Below are 24,110 nucleotides of genomic sequence, written 5' to 3'. Positions count from 1 at the left end.
TTGCAGTCATGGGGGCCCTCGGACAGCGAACGCGTTCCTATCAGGAAGACCCTGATGGACTGAGTGATTAAAGCTGGGGCTCAATGCCCAGCGCTGAAAATTTTAAAAAACTATATAAATCTTGAACACCAGAATTACATTACATAAAGAAAAAAATTTAGATATTTTTCCTTTAAAAAGATAATGTAAGGAGGTGACTCCGCTAATCTCAATGCGGAATGAGAGTAGAAAGGTGCCTTTTACTCTAGTTTTAACATGTATGCATACGAAATTTCGTAGTAGCATTATCTGCTGTGTAACGTAACTTATATTTACGAGACTCTTAAGCTTCTATGGAACCTTACGAGATGCCTGCTTAATGAAAATTTTTTCTTAACTCGTCGTTTTTACCAATTTAGGCATTTCTTGTGATTATCAATGACGTCAGTAGTTTGGGTGACTCAATACCCGAAAAGCCTACTTAACTTTATTATTAACCTCTCATTATAATAGCTTTTTATAATCATCAAAGCACAAAATAAGTTATCTCAGTTAAGACATTTTCATAGGTATTTATTACAAAGAATTTTTTGGATCTAAATGTTTGATAAATTTCTATTCCAGTTTTAACACTTAATAATGCAAGTTCTGGTGAGATTAATAAGGGAATTGACAAATTAAAAACATGACTAGTCAACAATTACGTTAAGTATTGTAAAACAATTATATGACAAACAATTAAGTACATTACTTTTAAAAGGCTTATATGCAATGGAGTTTAACCCTTATTAATCTAAGTTAACTTCATGTAATAGTTTTAACTCAGCAACAAACCAAAAAAGTTACTAGTAACTAAACGATAATCTTAATCTTATTGAGATTAATCAAGGACAACTTAATCTACTAAAATAAATAGGTTTTTCCAAAAAATTATCCTTCACTATACTTTCTTAAAAATCTATATTTTGCTGAATAAGGGTTGAGGAATTTCACACATGAAAAAGTTATTTTAACCTAACTAAGTTTGGTTGTTACCTGCCTCAGCTATAATCTTTCATTAATTTTGGTTAAAATTTTGCATACCCTCATAAATGAGATTTTTTAAATGAATGCAAACAACTTGTAGAGCAAGCACAAGAGGAGGATATGAAGTATACCATATACAAGTAACTTAATAATTTGTAAAATACGGTACTTAAAGAAAAGCTGTGCGTTTATTTTCGAGATAACACGAATACAAACTCCCAAAAACGTTCTAAAAATAATTGGTTGCCTGGTTAGAAATTTTAAACATTAATTCCTTATCTGCTTTTAAAAAGTAGTTTACAGTTTGTTTGATAATATAAACGTAAACTTAATTTTTATTTAATAATTTTAGAAAAGAACAATCGTTTATCGACTAAGTAAACAGTGCCAATTGAAAAAGACAAAAACTGCTTAAGAAATTTAGAAAGATATATTTTGAAGGGTGTTTAAACTTAAGTATCCTAAAAAATTTTTACATGGGTGTGTGAAAATCGTAATAATAGACGAAATTTGAATATTCTTGTAATAGTTAGAAACTAAGAGCTAGTTGACACAGTATCAGTGTAAAAAAGAAGAGATTTACTAAAGTATAAAAAATTGGCATTTTTTTTGTAAATTTTTATGTATACTTAAAAAAAGCGTTAAAGAATGATTATATAGCCGTCAGGACAACGCATCATCTCAAACAGCACGTAAAACAAAAGAATTTTAGAGGGCAAGCACATTCCGTTAAGGAACCTTCTATCATAACGAAGGTTCCGCCCTATTAATTTTTATTTTATATTTAAATTATAAAAATTGTGCAAAAAAAAATTCCTATTTTACTCATTCAATAAAAGAATTAATTTGACTAATAGAGCCATTTTTCTTTATATATTATATAGCTTTTGTTAAATTTTTAGGATGGTCTAATTAAAAGTTAAAGTTAGAATTATGTAAAAATAAAAAGACTAGTTGACCTCTCTAATTCTCTTTTTGACTTTACGTACTTTTTTTCACACAGAATTTCAGAAGAGCTTAGTTTTGTTAAATGTATTTTAGAGTTTATAGAATGTTTTATTTGAGCTGTAAGAAGCCTCGAATCTTTATAAAGTACATGTTCGTTTTAGGTCAGGCAGAGATGCAGTATATAAATTTACGTGCTTCATGACTTTTTAAACCTTACTTTAGTATATTGTGACCTAATCCTTTATCTTCAACATTTTCCGTTAAAACTTAAGGATATTTTAACCAAATTATTAGTTTAAAATATAAGTTTTTTAACCTTACACTATCTTCTGGTCGTTAATATGATTTACTTTAAAATTTATCCCTTAAAAACTTTTATATCTATATATATATACTAACTAGTCTGTGACTACCCTTAAAAATAATTAAACTATAATTTTAAAATTCTTTTTCTATGTATAAGTGGGCGAGTGTTTGAGTTTTAAATTTCACTACATTGAAAATAGGTAATATGGATTAGGTATTTGAAATTATACCATTTTGTTGTCTAGCTTCTTTTCTCACCAGACTTTAAATCTTTATACCCATACTTTCTTATCAGTATTAGCTCCTTAACTAGCTAAATATCAAGGTGAAGCTAAGTTCTGTACTACTCTATTACATTATCAAAATAAACGCTGGTGACCACCTATCATAAGGAAAGCAAGGAAATTTTAGTGTTTTAAGTAACAAGCTTTTCTTCTAACGAAGAGCGTCCTTCGTCTAGATTGGCAAAAAAAAATACTTGTGCGTACAAATAACATATGGTCTAAACAGAACAGGCATACTATATTACCTGCCCCATCTATTTTTTACTTATATTACCAAACTCACAAAAGTTTACGCTTACGCCGTTAGCGTGGACCATGTCATCCTTCGTGTGCTAAAGTCGGGAACTTTAAGTTAAAACACGGTATAGGCCACCAGAAAGAGTTCAGGCACACATTTGTAGAGCAGCGATTTCACATGTCAAACTCAGTTGAACGTACTTTTGAAGACAACGTCTATCGCCTTTTTAAAATTGAAGTAACGGCCAGCCCATTTTAAACAGCTGATGAGTTGCTGCATCTTTAAAATTGCTTTGTCTTGCACCGCATACGCTTTTAATCGGGGTCTTTCATTAACTGCTGGCAGGTACTAATGAGCATTTGTTATTTAGCAGAGAAGTTGGTCCTAGTATTTTTGGTAAGATCATTTCATCACATTATAATGATGCAAAAAGCATTGAGGATAATATGGAATCAACGATTATCTATCGCCCCCCAAGGCATTTGCTCAGTCTCGTTTTAGTAAATTCTCCGAGGTTGAGAGCTTTTCCCCTCTTGAGCTGTAATTCACTTGAGTCGGTGCTCAAGGGTTCGCCGGCATTAACGGAGGAAAAGTACGCTTAAAGAATTAACTTTATAGCAATAATTAATGCAGAAGATACATAACTTCAAGGGAATTCGCAGGGGTTTGCTATTAATAGGAATAAATTAAACTTGTAAAAGTAAGCCTCCCATCCTGTTAATTTATTTAAACATTTTAAACACTTTAGAATGAATGACTAATAAAGCTTTGTGGACAACGTTTAATTCTTTGAATAAGTATATTTGTTTTCATAAGCACTGATTATATGTTATTGTACTTTTCAGGCTATAGCGCATACAAATTCATTTTTAGATAAGGCCAGTTTAGAAATATATTTTATTTTGCTGCTATAAGAGCTTTGATATTCATCTTCACTCTCTTTATTTATTAATGGAAAAAATATTGAGGTTTAATAAATAAAAGAACAACAATTTTAGTTAAAGCCCTTAAAAAAAAAACTTAATTATAAAAATTTCAAATAAAAAATGTTAAGATTTTATTCTTCTTCAAAACTGCAAACAAGTTATTCCAAATTGATTTTCTGTTTTAAAATTTTCTAGGACTTGTTTGTTGTGACTCTCTTCTGCGGGGTCACTACTTTCTAATAGGAATTCTTTTATTTCAACGAAGAGTTGTTCTGCTTCAGTTGTAAAGTGTTGACCTACAAAGAGGAAAAATTTAAAGTTATGATTGTTAAAAAAGAATGTGAGAGCCTTAAATTCAAATAGTTTCAAGTAAATCTTTACAATTTTAAGTAATTTTTTTTAGCAGAGTGACTAAATAAAACAAAGTAGTGAAAAAAAGTTAAGGAAAGTTAAATTAATATCTCTGTTTATCTGTTTTAAAGCAAACAAGTATAAAAATAAAAATTTTTAGAAATAAAAAGGTAAAAAAAAGTAGCTGTATAACTATAAACTTATATAATAATAAAAAGTTAATTGTGCTCTATATAACAACTTTAGTTATTGAGCATAGAAAAGTTAAAACAAATATAATTTACTATTAATCCCTAATTGGTATAGATAAAGTTATTTAAAAAAGAAGTTTGACTACAAATGAATGAACTTTTAGTGATATAAGGTGAAGTTGAATTTAAATGAGAAAAAACCCAAATGATCTTTTACGGATATACTTATAAGTTCGCTATAAAAAACCTAAAGTATTTTAATCTATTTTATTGTAAAGGAAAATTAGATAACTTTAATATAAGAATGAAAGTGTTAACAGAATAACTTAAAATTGTGAAAAAATTTGATAGTTATCTATGAAAAAAGGGGTCATAAAATTACAACGTTATTTCAAATATTAACAATAAAATTTAAGAGCTAATTTAAAAATTGTAATAAGTACTTCTAAAAAAGAAATATAAAATTAAATTTTGTAGTAATAACTTTTTTACCATATATTTGGTAAAAAAAAAAATTTAAGGCTAATCAAGGTAGAACACTCACACAAAACCGAAAGCGAACTTAAAAAATTGAAACTTATACTTACGAGAAAAAAAGTATGTCACAAGGCTCTGAGAAAGTTAGTTAAGTGGTAAGCTAACTTACCTTTGTTATTACCGGCTTTAACCTTTTTTTAAGCTTTATTGGTATAAAAGCTTTAAGAAGTTGCTAGTTTTAGTATACTTTATTATTTTTTTTTAAGTTTTACATAATAAGAGCTTGATAATTGCTCTAAAAAGATGTGAATGCTGAAGAACTTGCTTTATATAAATAACAAGTAGTTTATTTACGTTAAACGCTGCGAATTACAATAGCACATAACAGAAACGTTTGTAACAAATCACAATACACTAAACTAAATATTTAAATTCTATAAATTGCAACAATAAATATTAAAACCACGACTGCTGTATATTTTAAACAAACAAGTATTATAACTTTAATCAAGTTATGAGTGTCTGTGATATTCGTTTAAAAAGTTACAATTTAGTTTTTTTTGCTCCCAAAATCGTGTTTTCAGCCTGTCTTCTCTGCAACTATAAAAATTGTGGAAACCATTGAATTTAAATTTTTCTTTGTAACAAGATATTACAAAAACCATTTTCTTATTTTATGCTTTAATTATAAAAGTTGGTTACTTGCGAGTGTCAATGTACTCCCATGCTGTTATATACGAAAACTTCAACTTTTTTTTTCAATGATTGAGGCCAACCTATTTGTAAATGAATCTTGTACAGCATCTTTATAAGAATTTTTTACCATATGACGCCCTTTTTAAAAATTTACTGTTCAAAAAAAAATTTGACTTTACCATAAATTTTAAATTAAAAAAGTAATGCACGAGAGCAACAATTCTTCAATGGTTAAAAAGATACTCAAATTCATACTTATTATTTTATACATTTAATGAGCATGTAAAAGTACAGACATCCAATAACAGCAAACCTTCCTGCCGTTATAAAAACTGCCTATATAAGTTTTCATAATATATTTTTTTAAGTCCACGAGGCCCTTATAGTCGTGGAGTGTAGGTTTATCAAATTTGGAATTATATATTACTAATCATACTATTTTTAGAGTAGTAAATTATTATTTTTAATAAACTTTATAGTATAATTAAATTTATTTACAAAATTTAAAAGTAATAATAGAGGGTAATTACTAATATATAACGCATAAAGAAATAAAAAACTATCTGATTACAACCATATATATATATAAAGACACGAATATTATATTTTACATGCAGTTTTACACGTACCCGTAAATAGTTTTAGCGCTCTTAAGTCAATAAGCATCTAAAGTATAGTTAGTTATTATAATAATAGTTAATAATAAATAATAAATATTAATAATAAGACTTGTTTATTCCAAAGACGAGTAATAGATGATCCCTTTATAGCTGGTATCTAACAAGAAGTTTTGAATATTATAAGGAAAAAAAGTTCAAGTTTACTAGTAAAACGCAATTTAAGTCTTTTATGCGATCCTAGTAAATATTTACATTTTTTAATATCATATTATTGGTTGTTTTATAACCAGTAATATTAAGAATAAAGCAGTTTACCTTCCCTTCGTTCGCATCCAGAACGGCTTGGGAACACCGGCTCATGGCATTTTTGATTAACACGTGGAAAACATCCTTGGTTAGATTTGTCCCGGTGCAGTCAACTTCGTAATAAATGGTTATGAGCTCGTGCAGAAGAACACTGACAAATTCTCGAACGCCTTCCAAGAAAATAATGAAAATTATAGAAAAAAGGATTTTCATCAGGCCTTATTATAAACTGTTGGGGTGATCAAAATTTTGTCATTAAAAATTATGTAAAACTTGTATTTTCTATAACTTTTATTCATCAATTAATTACTACATTATAATTTTTGTTGTGATGTAATAATAATTCAAAATAATATGGATAGTAATAAGCAACCCTCGTTCATACGTGGAACCAACAAACAAAGGTCCAATTGTTGAGCTAAAACTTTAGTTTTCGACTGAATATAATTCTCTAAAGCTTCTTTCTTTAAGTCTTCAAACTCTTCATTTATATTCTACATAAAAAGTATGACCATAAATTTTAATGACAGGAAAAGTTGAATGAGAAATATTTATAATAAACTTTAACAAAGTAGTAAGCGGGACCTGCTGCTCCTCTTCTAAGCCGAGCCCAAAGCGATCTTCAAACAAACGACAAAGCGTCGGCACGACTATATTCCTGCTGTGGATACACCACGTCACCACGCGCAAGTAACGCTGGAACTGCACGTGAAGGCCATTGGTCTAACCATATATGGAAATAAGTCACTATGAGCACGTGGTTTCGCTATCGTATATATAATACGTCGAGTTCAGTGGTCAATGCGCTTGCCTCCTCCCCTGGAGTGCCTATAGAGGAAGTTTGTGGAAAGTCACTTTTTTCCCATCAATAGCAAACTAGTATTTATTTATATATAAAACCCAAAAGTATATTGTAATTTTGTGAATCGCTCTTGTACATTTCAACTTCTTCCGTTAACGGACTTTCAAAAGCGTAATATCTAAAAAACTTAATTTTTTTTATTGTATCGTTATCGTTATGACTAATTATTCATTAATATAGTTATATTTAAAATAATAATTTAACCATTTTGTTTTAATATTTTGTTTATAAGAAAAATAGAAGATTATGAGTTACAATTTCCTTCTGACTTTTTTTTTCAGTTAATAAATTTGAACTAAATATAATGCAAAGTTTAAAATGAAAGCTTGCAAAAAAGGTTGATACTGATTTTTTATATTTTTTAATAAAAAAAGGAAATATATATATTTCTTATAGCTCTCCACTTACGCTACTAATAAAAGTATATTTATAAAAGAAAAAAGGAAAAACAAAAAAATAACTGCAGTAAAAAAGTATATATTATTTATTACTACATTATTCATGTTTTTAAAAGAAATAGGAAACATATAAAATGACATAGTAAGTAATATTTTTAATAATAATAATATTAAAACATAATGTAAATGAAAATAGTGAAAAACCCAAAACATGATAAAATAAAAAATTACAAGTTTTAATATATTATTATATAACAAGTAAAATATACTTAAAAATAGTTAAAGCTAAAAACTTTTCTATTACAAAGAAATAAAAAAGTTTTTGTACTAATATATTTTAATAAGTAAAATGGAAGCTCTTTTTCTTTAAAATAGTAAAACTGTTCTAAGATAATAAATATTACTCATAAAATAATAATTATAAGTAAAAAATCAATAATAGTAAGTAAAATGGTTTATAAATAAGAACAAAATAGTCAGAACAACCAAAAGGAATATTTTAGTAAATTCGCCATGAAATTTGAAGAGTATAAAAAGAATATAAAAGTTTTATAAAAAATAGTATAATAATAAACGAAAAAAATAATTTAAAATAATAAGAATAACAGACAGGGAAAAGTAAATAATAATATTATTAATAATCGTAAACACTTTACTTGCACGATATGACTAAAATAAATAGAAAGCATCCGTTTCACGAGGAAAGATGCTGCTTTTGGGTTCGACTCAGTATTTACTTGCAAGTTTTGGGAATTTCTGGCGCAATAAATATATAAACTTATATATATATATATATAAAAGCTACTTTTTTATAAATAATTACGGATAAACATTTTTTTTCTACTAAACGTTAACATGTAAGAATTATAAAAATATATATTTTATAATATCAAAGTTTAAAAATTTTTTAGTAATCAGCTTACTAATAACAAAAAATATTGAATAAAAAAAGAGTAAAAGGTTTACATATAATTAATATAATAAATGTATATAAGTTTTATTTATATAAGTACTACATATATGAAAATGATAATAACAAATAGAATATATAATTTTATTGCTTTTCTATAATGAAAAATATAATGTTATGTGATAAATAAATTGGTTAATAAGAATACATAAACTAACAAATATAAATATTTAATTCAACTAAGTAATATTAAATTTATTTAATATTAATTAATATATTTATAATATTAACATAATTGTTCAGTTATCAATATAAATAGTAAAAAGAAGAACAATATTTACAGTAATGATACGGAATTATTAGTTTAATAATAACAGTTATAAATACGGCATATTTATTTCCATGTTGACCACGTGGGCGATTGAAAGTAGACAATTTTCGATGATGGATGCGTACTCCTCGCAGAGCCAAGTAGGCTCCTCTAGAAAGCGAACAAAGATGTCCCACTTTTTTAACTCCTCAATATCTTTAGGTAAAATGATATTAAAAATGTATAAATAAAATATAAAGTTTTATGATAGTAATGAAAAAATTCTTAATGATAATAATGATACTACTACTACTAATAAATACTTATAGTAAGAGTATACTAACGCAAAAGTGATTTAACAAGTATTTTAGTGGTTTATAAAAAGTTACGATATATTTTAACAATAAATATACTAATAAACAAAAGGTTTCATTTTTTTTGGCAGCGAAGTTCTGTTAGTCATTATTTTTAAAATATAAACATGTATAACGATCTTTTCATTATTTGAATAAACTTTAACTAACAATACATTTTTTATAAAAGAAATATTAATAAATATTATAAACAATGTAAAGTAAAAGATTGATATTTAAAAAATTGTATGATAGTAATAATAGTATTAATAATGAATTATAAATAAAACAGATAATAATAAAGAATATTTAATATAATTTATGATAATTATTAAGTATTAGGTAGTTATCATGATAATTCTATTATTATTTTTAAACGGTTTAAAGGAAAGTGTGTAATAGTAAAAGGTCTTATTATTACTACTTTTCGTGATATAAAAAAGTATATAATAGTAAAAAAAAGTATTAAACAAAACTTTTATAACTATTTCTTAATATTACTAGAGAATATTTAATGAAACATTTTTTTAAATTTAATATTTATTAAAACTATTACTATTATAATTATATAAACTATTACTGTTACTTTCATTATACTAGCATTATGTGAAAATAGTTTTTTTTTTTAATGCTTATTATTACTATTATTATTTAGATTCTGATATATATATATATATATAAACTATTATTAAAAATTTTATATATATACAAACTGTTTTTGTTACTATTAATTCTATTATTAATAAGAATTTGATATATACTATAACAATTATTTATTATTCATGTTATTTCTTTGTAAATAACGTAAAATACCAATCAATGTTTGATGAAGAATTGGCTTCAAGCAATAAGTTCTAAATTTAATAGCGAGGCTGAATAATGAAGAAGTGATGCTCGCGTGGATATACTGAAGATGAGAGACATTTTCGTACCCAGCAAAGATGACCTCATTACAAATATTGTAATAAGAAAAATCCAGTAGGAAAAAAATATGAAAAATTTTTTAGTGCAACCATTTATTCTCCGTATTTATCCCTTTAAGGAGGTTAAAAAGTTTTCCCATATTTGGAAAAATGTATTTATTTTACCAAATTAGTTTTTACAATTTTTTGTGCATAGTCTGTCTCACAATAACTAAAGGGAGTCAAGTTATTTTTATGCGTTCATAAATTTCTTTATCCTTTTTTTTAATAACTGAATTTATGATTACTGATCGAGAAAAAAAATACAGAGGTTTGTGTTTAGTCCTTCCGTACAACTTTGGTATGTGTTTCTTGGCTGCAATTTCATACAATTACTTTGTGTTTTTAGCCTTTTACAAAGTCTTTTTGTGTATATTTATAAAATGTGGCAGTTGCGGTTCATTGGTATTATGCTCTTTGTTAATTTGTATTTTATTATAAATAATGCAACAAAAGGGTATAAATTTCGATTGGCTAAATATTTAATAAACAAGTTTGAGTTGTTCTTAATTTCGTTGATCAAAAAATAAGTCGCTTAAGTGTTTAAAATGAACACAATATGTAAAACACAATAATACGAAGGCTAAAAGAACCAATAAATATACATTATATAAAAGGTGCTCAAAGCAAAGTATTTATTGAAACCATTATGCAGCGAGAAAAAGATAATATTTTTAATGTTTAATACGTTTAAAGAATTACAAGCGACATTCGTGAATATATTTTTTTCGAATAAAAATTAGAAAATTTATATTCATAATTCCTTCATTAGAGTTTATGTATAAAAACCAAAAAAAAAAACCTCAATACAGCGAATCAGAGGCAGTGGATCAGTAATAAATTTTAAGTCCATTCTAATATCCATAAAAAAAAACAATATTAATTAATTCTTAAAAACTTCATAGGAACTCACAGGAATATTTATTATATTAACATTTTTACTTACTTTACATAAATATTTACTGTAATGCTATTTTAATAGTTATTATAAACTATGAAAAACTATTTTATTAAATTTATTTATAATTTTGTATTTATTTTATATTCCTTTATAATTATAGAAAAATCATCACAGTTAAGTATATGAAGTAATATACACAAAAAAAAATTAAAAAATATTCTATATTATCCCTTAATACTTATACTAAATATAATAATAATTATCATCTATTTTTGTTTTCTTATTATTATGTACTCAGAAGCGCGCTATAAATTTTATTATGTTGTTCCTTTATACTTTTACTAAGTATTATTATTATTATTATTATTATTAAACTATCTTCATATATCAACCTCGGAAGCGTGCCATCAGAAGGCCAAAATGCACGCTCAAATAATAACTCGTACTCCTTTACAACGGAGCTACATAAACCCTCAAAGTCTACTTTATTGTCCTGAAAAGTTTATAATAATAAGTAAAATAGTAATAATAAAGGTATAGTTAAAAAAAAGTTTTTATAATAAGTAATATAATATTTATATAAATCTTCTATCGTAAGCTATTTTTTATAATATTTTCATAAATATATTCTCTATTTTATATAAAATAATAAAAAGCAAAAAACTTTATTTAGTTTGATGTAAAATAATTCTATTGTTTAAATAGTTTTAGTTTATTGTTATTTTATACACTATTATAGTATAAAGTAAAACGTTTGAATAACTTAAATTATACATATTTTCATAAAAGTAAGATTTTAATATAATATAATATATTAAAATAATAATTTTATAATAAATAAAATATATAATAAATTGTTTTTAACATTAATTATAATCAAAAATACACCATTTATTACTATTTTTAAGATAAGTTAGAAATTAAGAATAAAAAATTTATTAATAATAATGAAAGTATCATTATATATATACAGAAATGTAAATCCTAATATTTCGTACTAATTAATATTAAAAAATAAAGAAATAAAGAAATATCATTTATATAATGAAATAAACAACCTTGTTTAAACATTTTATTTATAACTGCAGCAAGTTAAGAAAATAAAGTATCATAAATAAATATATTTAGTTATAAACAGTCTAAATAATTTCAAGGAGCGGCTTCGAATAAGACGCCTTTTCGTCCCTCAGGGCATTGGGGAGGCTTGATTAACAGCGTATCGGCCTCTGCCCGATTGGGGTGTATTGTGGAATTCTCCAACACGCACGTGACCAAGTTTAGTTTGCTACCCCTCTACTATTTATACCTGCTAATGGTACCAAAAAAATGTTTTTTGAATACCAGACACGGCCCCTGATTGGTGGAGTGGTTCACACTTCCCTTTTTTACTTGTATAAAACTCTACTTTTACGAAACTTATATAATTTGCGCATGAATGTCTGCCTTTGCTACGATAGTTACGTCACGGTGCTATATTTTCTTATATGGCTACCATAAAAAAGAACATTTTCTGTAGCCCTTAAACCAACATACACAACTTTTTCGAAACTCACTATTTCCCTTGAAAAGCGAGTTTCCTTCGCTTTTGAAACATAATAGAGTTGACTTCCAATCTCCGCCTACTTCAAGGTTAATACCCTTTTATTATTCCACGTACATTTGTTAAAACTCTTTTTTTAAGCAAGCCATTAGGCTCCTTTGCTCCACTTACGAGTATAAAAAAATTAAATTTTTTTGTTTTGTTATTAAAGCCAATTAAATCCTTGCTTAAAAGTTCAGACAAGTTTTATTCGTGTGATAACTGGTTACTTTTTTTTATTACATTACAAGCGGAGTAGCATCGTTTGATGTTATTTTTAATTAAAGCATTTAAACTTTTACACTAGTTCTCTATGAATATTTTTATATTAAATTAATAATAATAAATATAACAATTCTTATTACTTCAAAAATATTTCGTTATTATTGCAGAAAATTTATAAGATGAAGACGTGTAATTGGCTGCATTTTATATATATAAAAAGCCTCTAAAATATAGTGCGTTCGGTAATGGATAATAAAAATTATTATAAAATATATAAACTTATAAAAATAATTAATAAAAGAGATTATATTAATAAGTATATATAAAGCAATCACAATATGTAATAATAATTATAATTATATAAAAAACCTGCAAATTTTTTAAGACCACTTCAGTCATTTTCTATATTATCATAAAAAGTAAATATTACAAATATGAAAAAAATACTTTCTCTTATAATTTTCATATATTTTTAATTTTTTTTATATTTATTTTATCCATTAAAGACTTTTACTTTATAGTGTTTTATATTTAATGCTATTACATGAATACATGTTTGCATTTATTTCAACTTTTAAAGTTTTATTAGTAATTCTTAGAAAACTTTATAATAAATATATTAATTTTAAAAATAATAATAATAAATAAGTGTGTATTTACTTTATGAAAGGTTCCATGAAAATAAGATTGTGATAATTGCCAGAGTGAAGAAAAATGAGAAACAAAACATTCATTCGCTTTATTTACAAACTCTACAGCTATTTTTTCTAATAATAATAATAATAATAATAATAATAATAATAATAATAATAATAATAATAATAATAATAATAATAATAATAATAATAATAATAATAATAATAATAATAATAATAATAATAATAATAATAATAATAGTAGTAGTAGTAGTAGTAGTAGTAGTAGTAGTAAAATTGTACGCTAAGCTCCGCTGCTTAAAATATTTAATCATTTAAATTACTGTTAAATAACTTCTATAACGAAATCTTTAAATTTTTTTATGTAAACTTTACAGTTTAATAATAAAACAATTATAATTTATGTCATCTTTATACTGATAAAAGTTTTTATATAAAAAAATATTAATTCAAATAATTAACTTTAATATAAAAAAGTATAATAAATATATTATAAAATTTTTTTTATAAAGAATATGAATAAATAAATAAATATATAGGTATATTATATATACAGAATAAATTAATGTTTTAAAAATTTATATAAAGTTAATTATATTTAGAAATAAAATAAAAAAACGTATAAATGTAAATTTATTAAATAAATATATAATATATACATAAAAATAAATAATAAATAAAATAAATAAAAACGTATAGACATAAATTTAATAAAAATAAAAAAATATAAAAAATAATAATATATAAAGTATAGATATATATATTTTTTCTATTTTTCTAAATACAAAAATCGTTATTATAGCAAAATTTGCATTAAAAAATAATACAAGTTAAAAATAAATAAATAATATTTATTATATATTTTTAATAAATAAAAATGGGCGAAAAAAGGAACTTAAAATAGAAAGTAAAAATATATACAAAATATTTATGATAAAGTAAACCATAAGGAGCCTGGTCATTGGACAACTTTAGAAGATCTATAATATATATGAGATATAATGAAAATTTATAATACAAACAAAAAAAGAATTAGCAAAATTACGTTAAAAAAGTTTATAAGAGATTTTCTTTACTAATAATTATAAAAGTTAAAAATATATGAAAGTCTAGAAAAAGTTAAATTTATAATAATAGTAAACTCTCTTAAAGTGTTTGGCTATATATAAAAAATAATGCAAAATTCTCAATAGTCCTCTATCAAAATATTAAAAAGTAAAATATAATAAATAATAGTAATAAAAGTAATGCTTAACTTTAAACGTAATGAAAAATATTTTAAAAAATATAATTTATTATAGTAATAATCATCATAAAGTGATATACATAATAATATATAAAAATATAATAAAAATGGTTATACTCATTATATTACACAAAAAATAAAAACTTTCAAGATTAATAATTATAAAAGTATAAATAGTAAAAACATGCAGTTTAGATATAAAATAATACTAAACTAAGTAACCTTTTATTAACAATAAATCTTTAATATAATAAGTTATTATATAAAAAAAGTAGAAAAGTTAATAAAAGATAAAGCTGGTTTTATGAAAATATTCGTATAACCGTTTTTACTTTGCTCTTCAGCGTCTTTCAAAGTACTAATAATATTGTTTGAGAGAATTTTTATGCACTCCCAACCTGCAATAAAAAGAAAAAAAAGTAAAAAGTATTAAAAGTTTCTAAAAATAAATATTATTTATATAAATATTTTTAATATTTATAAGAAGTTAAAAATAATTACAAAAAAAGGATCAAAGTCTTATAAGTTTATGAATTTAATAATATAGAGAATAAAGTTTATATTAAAATATAAATGTATATAAATAAGAAGAAGAAAAGTTATGAACTATTATTTTTTTAGTTTGTATTATAAAATATTATGAAGTAGAAATAAGAAAAATAAGGAAAAATATGATACTTATGAAAGTTAAAAAAAAATAAGAAACATGATAAATATATATATTGAGTTATATAAAAATACACAAAAAAATAAAGTATTAATAATAATAGAAAATAGAATCACAAATTTTCGTAGTAATTTTAATACTATATAACATAAATATAAAATATTTATTTTATTACATAAAAAAGTCATAGTTAAGCCTCATTAATTATAACAAGACAACAAAAACATATAGAAATATAAAGAAAATAATATTATTGATTTATTTTATTATAATATATAAAAATATTCAATCTTAAATATGCTAAATTATCTGTAAGAGCTTAAAAGTTCATAAGAATTGCACCAAAAAATAAGAGTGAATGCAAATATCTTAATATATATTAGAAACGTTCCAAGAAGAGTTTATGAGTTCAGTAAAATGCTTCAAAGGAAAATTCTCAATAAATAACAATTCTCATTAAATAAAAGAACTACAAACATTTTTAAAAAGTTTTATAATGAGAGAAAAAAAGTTATTATTTCTGAGTAAGATACATAAAAACTTTTTTTTCATACAAAACAAAAGTTTTCGAAGAAAAGATTTATATATTAAAATTAAAAAAAGTATAATATTTGTTTCTTGTTATTTATAAAAAAAATAACAACAATAAATTATAATAAAACTCTAATAAATAATGCTATAAGAAAAGTAAATAAATATAAGTTCTCAAAAAAAGTTTACAAGCATGAAATATAAAAAATTAGATAAAAGATAATAATTATTTACTTTTATTATAGCCTAAATATAAAATTTTTATGGATATATATAAAAAATTAATTTTTTTAGAAAAAGAAAGTTATTATAAAAACTAAATATACATAAAACTTAACAAAAAATATTTAATCGTATTTTTTTTTTGTATTATAAAATTAAGTTATAATAAAAAAAGATTACTTCTTTATATTTAAGATTCAATATGTGATATTCTTATATTTAATATTTTCTTAAAGTAATAAAAAGTTTTATAGAAAAGTCGAAAAGTTAGTTACAATATAAAAATATTTATATAAAAATAAAAATGTTTATAATAATTTTTATAAAAAAAGTTCAAAATGTTTATAAAAACATTAAGAAAGTATCATATAACTAATATTTATAATAAAATTGTAACAACGTATAAATATTTTATGTCTTTAAAAAATATAATAAAGTTTAATTATAAATTTACATTAAGTTATATACAAGAAAAGTTTATAAAAAAATATAGAAAAATAGTATCAAAAGAAATTTATAATAATAATTAATATATGTCTAAACAAATTACTTATAAAAATTTAAAAAACCAAAAGCTTTGTATCAATAATACAGAAAAAAAAACACATAAAGTTGTATATGAAAAAAACCCGGATCCGCGCTTTCTCCAAGTAACTCCGTTAAATAAGAAATAAACTTTTTACTTTGCTTAAGCGTACAGTTTTTATCCTTCAGTTTATCGTAAAAAGTTTGAATCATTTCCGCTTTAACTTTGCGTACCTGTAATAATAAATATACATAAATAACGAAAAGGTATAAAGTAATAATAATAATAATAATTTAAAACTTTAGACATAGCAAGCTTGAACAAGTGAACGTCCGAAGTATTATATAATATTTCTGCTTTCAAAATTTCATTAACCGCATGGCCGTAGTTTCCCTAATATAATTGTTAGTTTTATTATTATTTCATTATTTTAACTATAATTGTTATTATTATTATTGAGTATTTTTATATTTACTAATGTATTTATAATTATACTTACTATGTTACAATAAAACTTTCTATTGTTAAACGTTTTTTTTTGTGATAAGTATTATTTATTTTATTAATAATATTATTGATATTATTACTGTTTTCATCGAAAACTTTAAGTTTTGCGGAAGTTGGAAAAGAAATTTGAAGCGCTGTAAAACGTTCAGTGTATTCCGTATGCAGTCCATTCGCTTCTTCCGGTAGAGAAGCGGCCTAACAAACTGATCACCTAAAGAGTCAAGGTTTTGACTTTATTATAGTGAATATTATTTATATCAATTTTTTTTAATAAAATAAACTTTACTAATATAAAAAAAGTTTATAAATATAAATATTTCTTAGCATTGTTTTTTTCTTTATTAATATTAATAATGAAAATAAAAAGTATTAAAATAAACTTAACTGTCTACAAATAAGTAAATTTTTTTTTAACTTTTATTAGTAATATTAAACATGAAAATATAGTTACTTTTGCATAACTTTAAATTATAAATAAATGTAATATACTTTTCTTACTTTAAACTATAAAATTTTTTTTTACTGTTTATATATATCTTATTTCTGAAAAATTATTAATATTATTATAAAAAGGAACGCTACCGGTACTAATATACTTGAACATATTAATATTGAGTAGGAATGTTTATAAAGTTATAATAATAGTGATAATAAATGTATAATATTATTAGTGACAAGCATTAATTCTTTATTAAAAATTTTCATTAATAAAAAATACAAGGTAATAACTTTTTATATATAAATTTTAAACATTAACATAAAAAAAAACTATTTATATAATATAATATTAAAAATAATAATAACTGTAACAGATTAAATGAAAAACCTATAAAATAAAATAGGTATTATAATAAAATTAATAATAGGAAAAATATAACGACACTAAAATAAATACTATTTTAATACAAGTATGAAAAAAGGGTTTTCTAAAAGTTTTATACCAAAAATATGTTTGTTCCTAATAAAATTTATAACAAGATAAAATAGTTCACTATGAATATATAATAATTATAATAAGTAAGGAAGAAATAAAAATTAACAATTTTCTATTGAATTTCTTAGAGAAAGCGATAAACTTTCCAACACATTTTCATTGTCTAATTTGCTAAACTCGTCTTCGAGCAGCTTCATCACGGCAATTATGCTGTCCTGGCAGGCCACGTATCGGTCAAAGTTCTCCTTCATTAAATCTCTTGCAGCGCCTGACCGGTTCTCAAGATTTTGGCCTAAATAGTCCAAACCTAGAGCAAATTAAGTTTTCGTGTGCTTAAAACCACTAATAAAAAGATACCTTTTAAAAGATATTCAAGAGGAGTGCAGCGATGGTATTCTGCTAAGAATAAGGCGGGAACAAAATTGGTAGTGTTGGGATCACTGCTGCCTATTTTTTGGTCAATAAGAATAAAGTACTGGTTAAAAACTTTTAAAATAATAAAAAAAGAAGAAACTTCTACAATTTATTATATATAAATAAGAATGGTAAGTAGCGTACAATGGAGCAACTTTTCTTTTAATTAATTAAAAGTTATACAAAACAACTATTTATTCACGATATGTTAAAGTAAATTTCATTAGAATATTAGACGGCAACTCGTATCCAATCATAACTTTGCAGAACCCAAAACCAATAAGACAGTCAATAAATGTTTACTAAAAAGTTCAAAGCAGACTACAAACATAATTGGCTGTCATAATTTTTATAAAACTTTATCTCATGTGGGCCACGCAAGCACTAGTGATTAGCTTCCGAGTAACCAATTATAATATTTACTGGGAAGCTACCGCTCATTGGCTTTTAAGCAGCCAATCTGGATGATAGTCAAACATATATGAAAATTTTTTAATGCAAAAAACAAACCACCAGTAGGTAAAAAAATTCTTAACTAATTTTGTTTATTGGTCCCCGAGTAGCTAAAAGCCAGAGTTATTGGTCTAAACTATCAAACTTTCTTATGAAAATAACTTTTTCTATTTCAGTTAGTGAAAACCGTTAAAGCTGTCAATGCTCTTTAATAGGTTTAAAAAGTTCAACAATTACTAAAAAAGGGTTGTAAATTACGCAAATTATCTGGAACCGAAAGACGATTTGCGCTATTTTAAGTATTAACTTACACAATAATTCATTAATTATAATTATTGGGATTGCTTAGCACCAAACTTACATTAAAATTACCGAAAAGAGAGAGGTATAATGATGGTATATTATTTACACAAGCAAAAGTATATTTTTTAAAAAGTAAAGTTCTTCTTTAAAAGTATAAAAAAAAATATTAAAATATAATTTTTTTATAATGTTCCTGATAAAGGTATAATTTGTGCCACAATTATACAATTTATATTTATAACTTTTAAATATTTTACATTTTTAATAATAGATCAAAAAATTAGAAAAAAAATATTTTAAACAAATAAAATTTAGTAACAAGTCTTACAAGAAATAACAACTTTTTTAAAATATTAAAAATATTCACAGAAAACACAAAGTTTATAATAAAAGTTGTTATAAATATATTAAAGAATATACAAACCGTTCGGATAGCAATTCTTAAAAGAAGAAGGCGCATCAATTTTACTTTTCAAGGACCTAAAAATTCGGTATTTCATTACTAATATTTTATTGGTTTCTACATATAAAAAATTTAATGAAAGTTTTTTAAATATTGAAGGATTAATAAAAATGATGTTTTTTTTAATCGTTATTTTTATAAATTCAGTATTTTATAAAAATATTGAGATTTTTGGTTAAAAAATATCTTTTTTTTTTCAAAATAGTATTAAATAAAATAGAAAGACGAACTTTTTATTCGTGGAACTTTCTATAAAAAAAAATTTAATAAAAGTTTTAAAAAACTACTAAAAAAAGTTTAACAAAAATTTTTAAAAACCAAATAAATTTTTTACAAAAAATAATAATTCCAGTTTTACTTTTAGCAGTTTATTTATTAGCTATAAAAAGTTTTATAAGTAATTTAATATAATAAAGACATCTAATTCGTTAATAATATTAAAAAAATATCAAGGTTTTTTAAATCTCTAATATTGTATATATATTTATTTTGCTTATCAAAAAAAAGTTATTCGAAGTTGGATATTATATTAGTTATATGAAGTTAGGAAAAAAAAAGTGAATTTAGAAAATATTAAAATTGGTTTAAGAATTTATAAATCTTTTGTAAAAAGCATATATAAAAAATAAAATAAAGAAAAATAAAGAAAACAAAAACATCTACGAAATGAATATCCAGTAAAAAATAAATCAGACGTTTATAAAAAAACTTTAACAAATAGCTGTGAAGTAAATTTTAATAAATAAATTAACTTTAAATAATAATAAAAAAATATTAGCTTGTAAATTTGTGATAAACTAACTTTCTTAAGTAAAATTATAAAATAGTTAATAACTTTAAACAATAATTTAAAACTAAATATTGTATTTTTAAAATATATTGAAAATTTAAATAATTTCGAATAAATATTTGGATGCGTTAATAAAATAGCAAATATTGTCATGCTGTACTTGAATTAATATTATAATAACTTTTAAAAATTGTAAATAATTATTTTAATAACTTGTGATGCGTAAGTAAATTAATACCACAAAATATTCACAATCTAATTTTTAAATAAATATAATAAAACGTTAGTAAACTTTCGTCAGTTTTTGGTGGGTATTTCAATTAAAGATATAAATATGATTAAATAATTCTATGATAAACATAATTATAGTAATTCAGATATTTGAAAAAAATTCATTGTTTACGTAAACGCTAATAATTTACTTTTAATAAAATAAAAGTCAACACTATTGTTTTTAAAAAATAAAATTTTATATAAAAATATTACTTATCTTAATTTTTATGATAACTTTTTAAGAAGGTTTACAGTATATTGCAGCTTAAAATATCGAAGCCATTTATTATTATTATTACAAAAAACAATTAGCGATTAATTTTTTAAATTATATTAAGAAATCTTAACTTTGTATTTTTTTAATACCGGAAAGAAGTATATTTTTTATTATAATAAAAAATTTAGAATTTTAATTTCTTTAGATTTTTATTTAAGTGTTTATTATAGTGTTAGTTTGGTTTTTTTGGGTCTAATATATTACCTTAATATAACTTATATTTTCAAAAGTTTTTATTTATAAAAAACTATACTTGCTGTAAATTTTATGTCGTGTACATATTCTTTGTGTAAGTAAAACAAAGTTAGATTCTCTTTGTAATATTTTATTAACTTTATAATTTATAAAAATTATAATCAAGTGTTACATGAATTTATAAATAACTTCTATTTAAAAGTATAGTTAGTTATTATTATATAGTATTATAATTAGTATAGGATATGCAAGTAAACCTTAAGATCCCGAGAGGATCCGTATCCGTTTCTATAACAACAGAAGTTTTAATAAAAGCTTCTTTTTGAAGATACAAACCACGTGGTGTTCTATCAACCCAGACATCCGACTCAACGTCATAAAGATCATCTTGAAGTAGACATTTAATTTTTTAAAAAAAATTAAAATAATTTTTTTATATTTTATTTATAAATAAATAATTATAAAAATAATCAAAAAGTTATAGACCTTCAAATTGTTCATCTTCAGTTTGATTAAAAGTAAATTGCAAAGTAGTGGGGGAAACTCCACCCGAAGAGGTTGTTACAAGGACCTTATAGAAGTAAGAAAACACGATCGCAAAATTTTATGGTCTATTTAAAATATTTATATAATTATTACCGATCCTGTTAAAAATTTTAAGTTGGTGTTAGGATCAACAATAGCATCTTTTCTATCATCTAAATTTATTCTTAAGGTTGACACTTCAAGTTTTTGTGGCGAAATCCATTTAAAACTTCAAAATTTTAGATTTATATTAAAAGTTTGTTTTATATAACTAAGTGCGTGCCTCTGTAAGTGAGAAATTCCACATAATGTTAAACCAATAATATCATCTTCACTTAGACCTAAATTTGCTCCGCGAATGCTAACCTTAGTTCCGCCTGTATCAGGAGCTACTTTAGGGCTAAGACCTAATAAAATAGGTGTAAAATTTAAACATTTATAATATGAAGGGGAAAAAATCTTATAAAAAAAACCTGTAATTTCAGGAGAAGGTTGATCCATAGTAGAAACTTAACAAAGAGAAGTTAAGCAAGGTAAAAGTTAACTTTGGGAGCTAACTGTATAATTTCCTCTAATACAGAAAGAAAGATTTTAAAACACAGTATACTTTACTAATGACTAACTTATTAATTTAACAAATGTCTAAAAGTTTTTGAAAAGGTAACCAGTATCCTATATTTTAAAAGTAAAAGTCCTAAAATTTTCAATCTAGGTAATCTTTTAAAAATTACCCTGATTGGCTTCACTAATCTCTTAATGCTTAAGGACGAAATATTGAATTAATGTACGTTAGCGTATGTGATTTTTTGTTATTTGACCAAAAGCTTAAAGCTTTTAACAAGTACTTTTTTGCAGAAGAGTAAATATTAAAGGATGAAATGAATTTTAAATTACCTTTTGTTCAGTTTAGCGCTATCGAAAGAGAAAAATCAAATTGTCTACATTAATATTTTGTTTTATTTTCCATCCTTTAACTTAATTATCTATTTTCTGTTGAATTTGGATCTTCAAATAGCTTTATATTTCAAGTTTCCTATTCTAAATCGATTTAAGTTTACAGCGACATTACCTTAAACCAGCGCCGACGAGGTGGAGTATAACAACATTTATTAAACATCTTGATCGCAGATTATTTCTGAAGATTGATAACTTAAATCCTTTAAACCAAGATAAGATTTGTCTTCTTAGCTTAGCAACTGGAAGCATTGAGGCCCAGGAGATCTTTAATTCAAAATCCTAGCGCGCGCCGCGACTCTTTTTATTTAAAAGGTAAATCATTTCAAACAGATAATTTAGTTAATAGTATTATTAATTTTGATTGTTTTTACGAATTTGTGTTTTCAGCGTACCGCGAAGCTGAAACACCCTTGTCAATTTTGGATGCGGTTGCCTCTAGTCACTTTTGGTATTTTTTATTATAAATTTTACTAAGAAAACACATATTTCCCAATTTATGATTAACGTTAAAAAAGCTTTAAAAGTTTACTTTTAGCAAGCTTGTACTATTTTTTTATAACTTCTCTATTACTATAACACTTTACAAGGGGCTCCTCCCAACTTTGAAGTCCATCTACAAGAGACAAATACTTATCTTTTGGCTTTTTTAACAGTTGACAACACAAATTCTTGGATTCTTTAACCACTTTAAGAGCCATGGAACTGTGGAGAAGAAGGCAATGGGAAGGTTATGTCGCTTAAACTACCCATAGATAGTGCTAACGTAGAAATAAGCAAAGTATTAACAACAACAATAATGTTATCAATATCAATAATATTAACAATAATAGTAATAGAAGTAATAAATATGGTAAAAATACCTAGTAAACCAAATAATGCAACGTAACCATCGTAATAGAAAAATTACTTATTGACACCAAAAACTCTACTAGCAACAATTATGCCTTGAGAGAATACGAAGAATGTCAGGGCACATAAGTCGACAGTACCCTTAGATAGCCCGAATACCGCCAGCGACACTGAACGCTCTTTTGTTCTCTTTAAAAAACAGAAATGGCCTGCAAGCTATGGACGTCGAGAGTACGAAGTCAAGGGATACTCTACTGCGCCGGCACATCGCTTACGCGTGATGAAGCGATAACACATTATGCCTATCAATATCGAGGACAAACTTTCGAAGTTTGTCCTTCGGGGGACTGTTGCGGTTTCGACGTCCCACTCGTCAAGGTAGATTTGCGCACTTAAGACATCTTGACTCTCGGCGTGGCAGGGGTACACGGAGGGCATTGTCGAGGGCCGACGTGTTGATCACGTGCATATAAT

At 24.0% G+C, this 24,110-nt stretch overlaps 1 protein-coding gene and 1 long non-coding RNA gene across 2 annotated transcripts; one reads left to right on the top strand and one right to left on the bottom strand.

Moving 5' to 3' along the window:
* Positions 1-3,244: 3,244 nt before the first annotated feature.
* LOC135120630 (exocyst complex component 2-like) lies at positions 3,245-22,048 on the bottom strand. Its single transcript, XM_064044969.1, has 27 exons — positions 21,945-22,048; positions 21,792-21,876; positions 21,563-21,692; positions 19,732-19,787; positions 18,495-18,584; positions 18,244-18,444; positions 17,284-17,414; positions 16,997-17,089; positions 16,800-16,929; positions 15,074-15,148; positions 14,449-14,484; positions 13,509-13,615; positions 13,218-13,250; positions 11,437-11,537; positions 10,946-10,997; positions 9,995-10,127; positions 8,906-9,044; positions 8,265-8,364; positions 7,249-7,336; positions 7,133-7,176; positions 6,934-7,071; positions 6,722-6,842; positions 6,358-6,518; positions 6,152-6,199; positions 6,052-6,088; positions 3,863-4,003; positions 3,245-3,378 (listed from the first exon to the last, which is right to left on the bottom strand). Exons 6-27 carry the CDS (start codon positions 18,386-18,388, stop codon positions 3,245-3,247), a joined length of 2,187 nt encoding a protein of 728 aa, XP_063901039.1. The 5' UTR covers positions 18,389-18,444; positions 18,495-18,584; positions 19,732-19,787; positions 21,563-21,692; positions 21,792-21,876; positions 21,945-22,048.
* Positions 22,049-23,017: 969 nt separating this feature from the next.
* On the top strand, positions 23,018-23,536 carry LOC135120636 (uncharacterized). Its single transcript, XR_010278672.1, has 3 exons — positions 23,018-23,099; positions 23,175-23,235; positions 23,375-23,536. It is a non-coding gene; the product is annotated as an uncharacterized LOC135120636 (long non-coding RNA).
* Positions 23,537-24,110: the final 574 nt, after the last annotated feature.

The sequence above is a fragment of the Zophobas morio genome, unplaced genomic scaffold (genome assembly GCF_036711695.1).
Source record: "Zophobas morio isolate AGI-343-1 ecotype UQ-CSIRO unplaced genomic scaffold, CSIRO_AGI_Zmor_V1 ptg000402l, whole genome shotgun sequence".
Classification (NCBI taxonomy): domain Eukaryota; kingdom Metazoa; phylum Arthropoda; class Insecta; order Coleoptera; family Tenebrionidae; genus Zophobas; species Zophobas morio.
The sequence above is the reverse complement of the archived record's forward strand: the minus strand, read 5'-3'. Positions and strand labels throughout refer to the sequence as shown.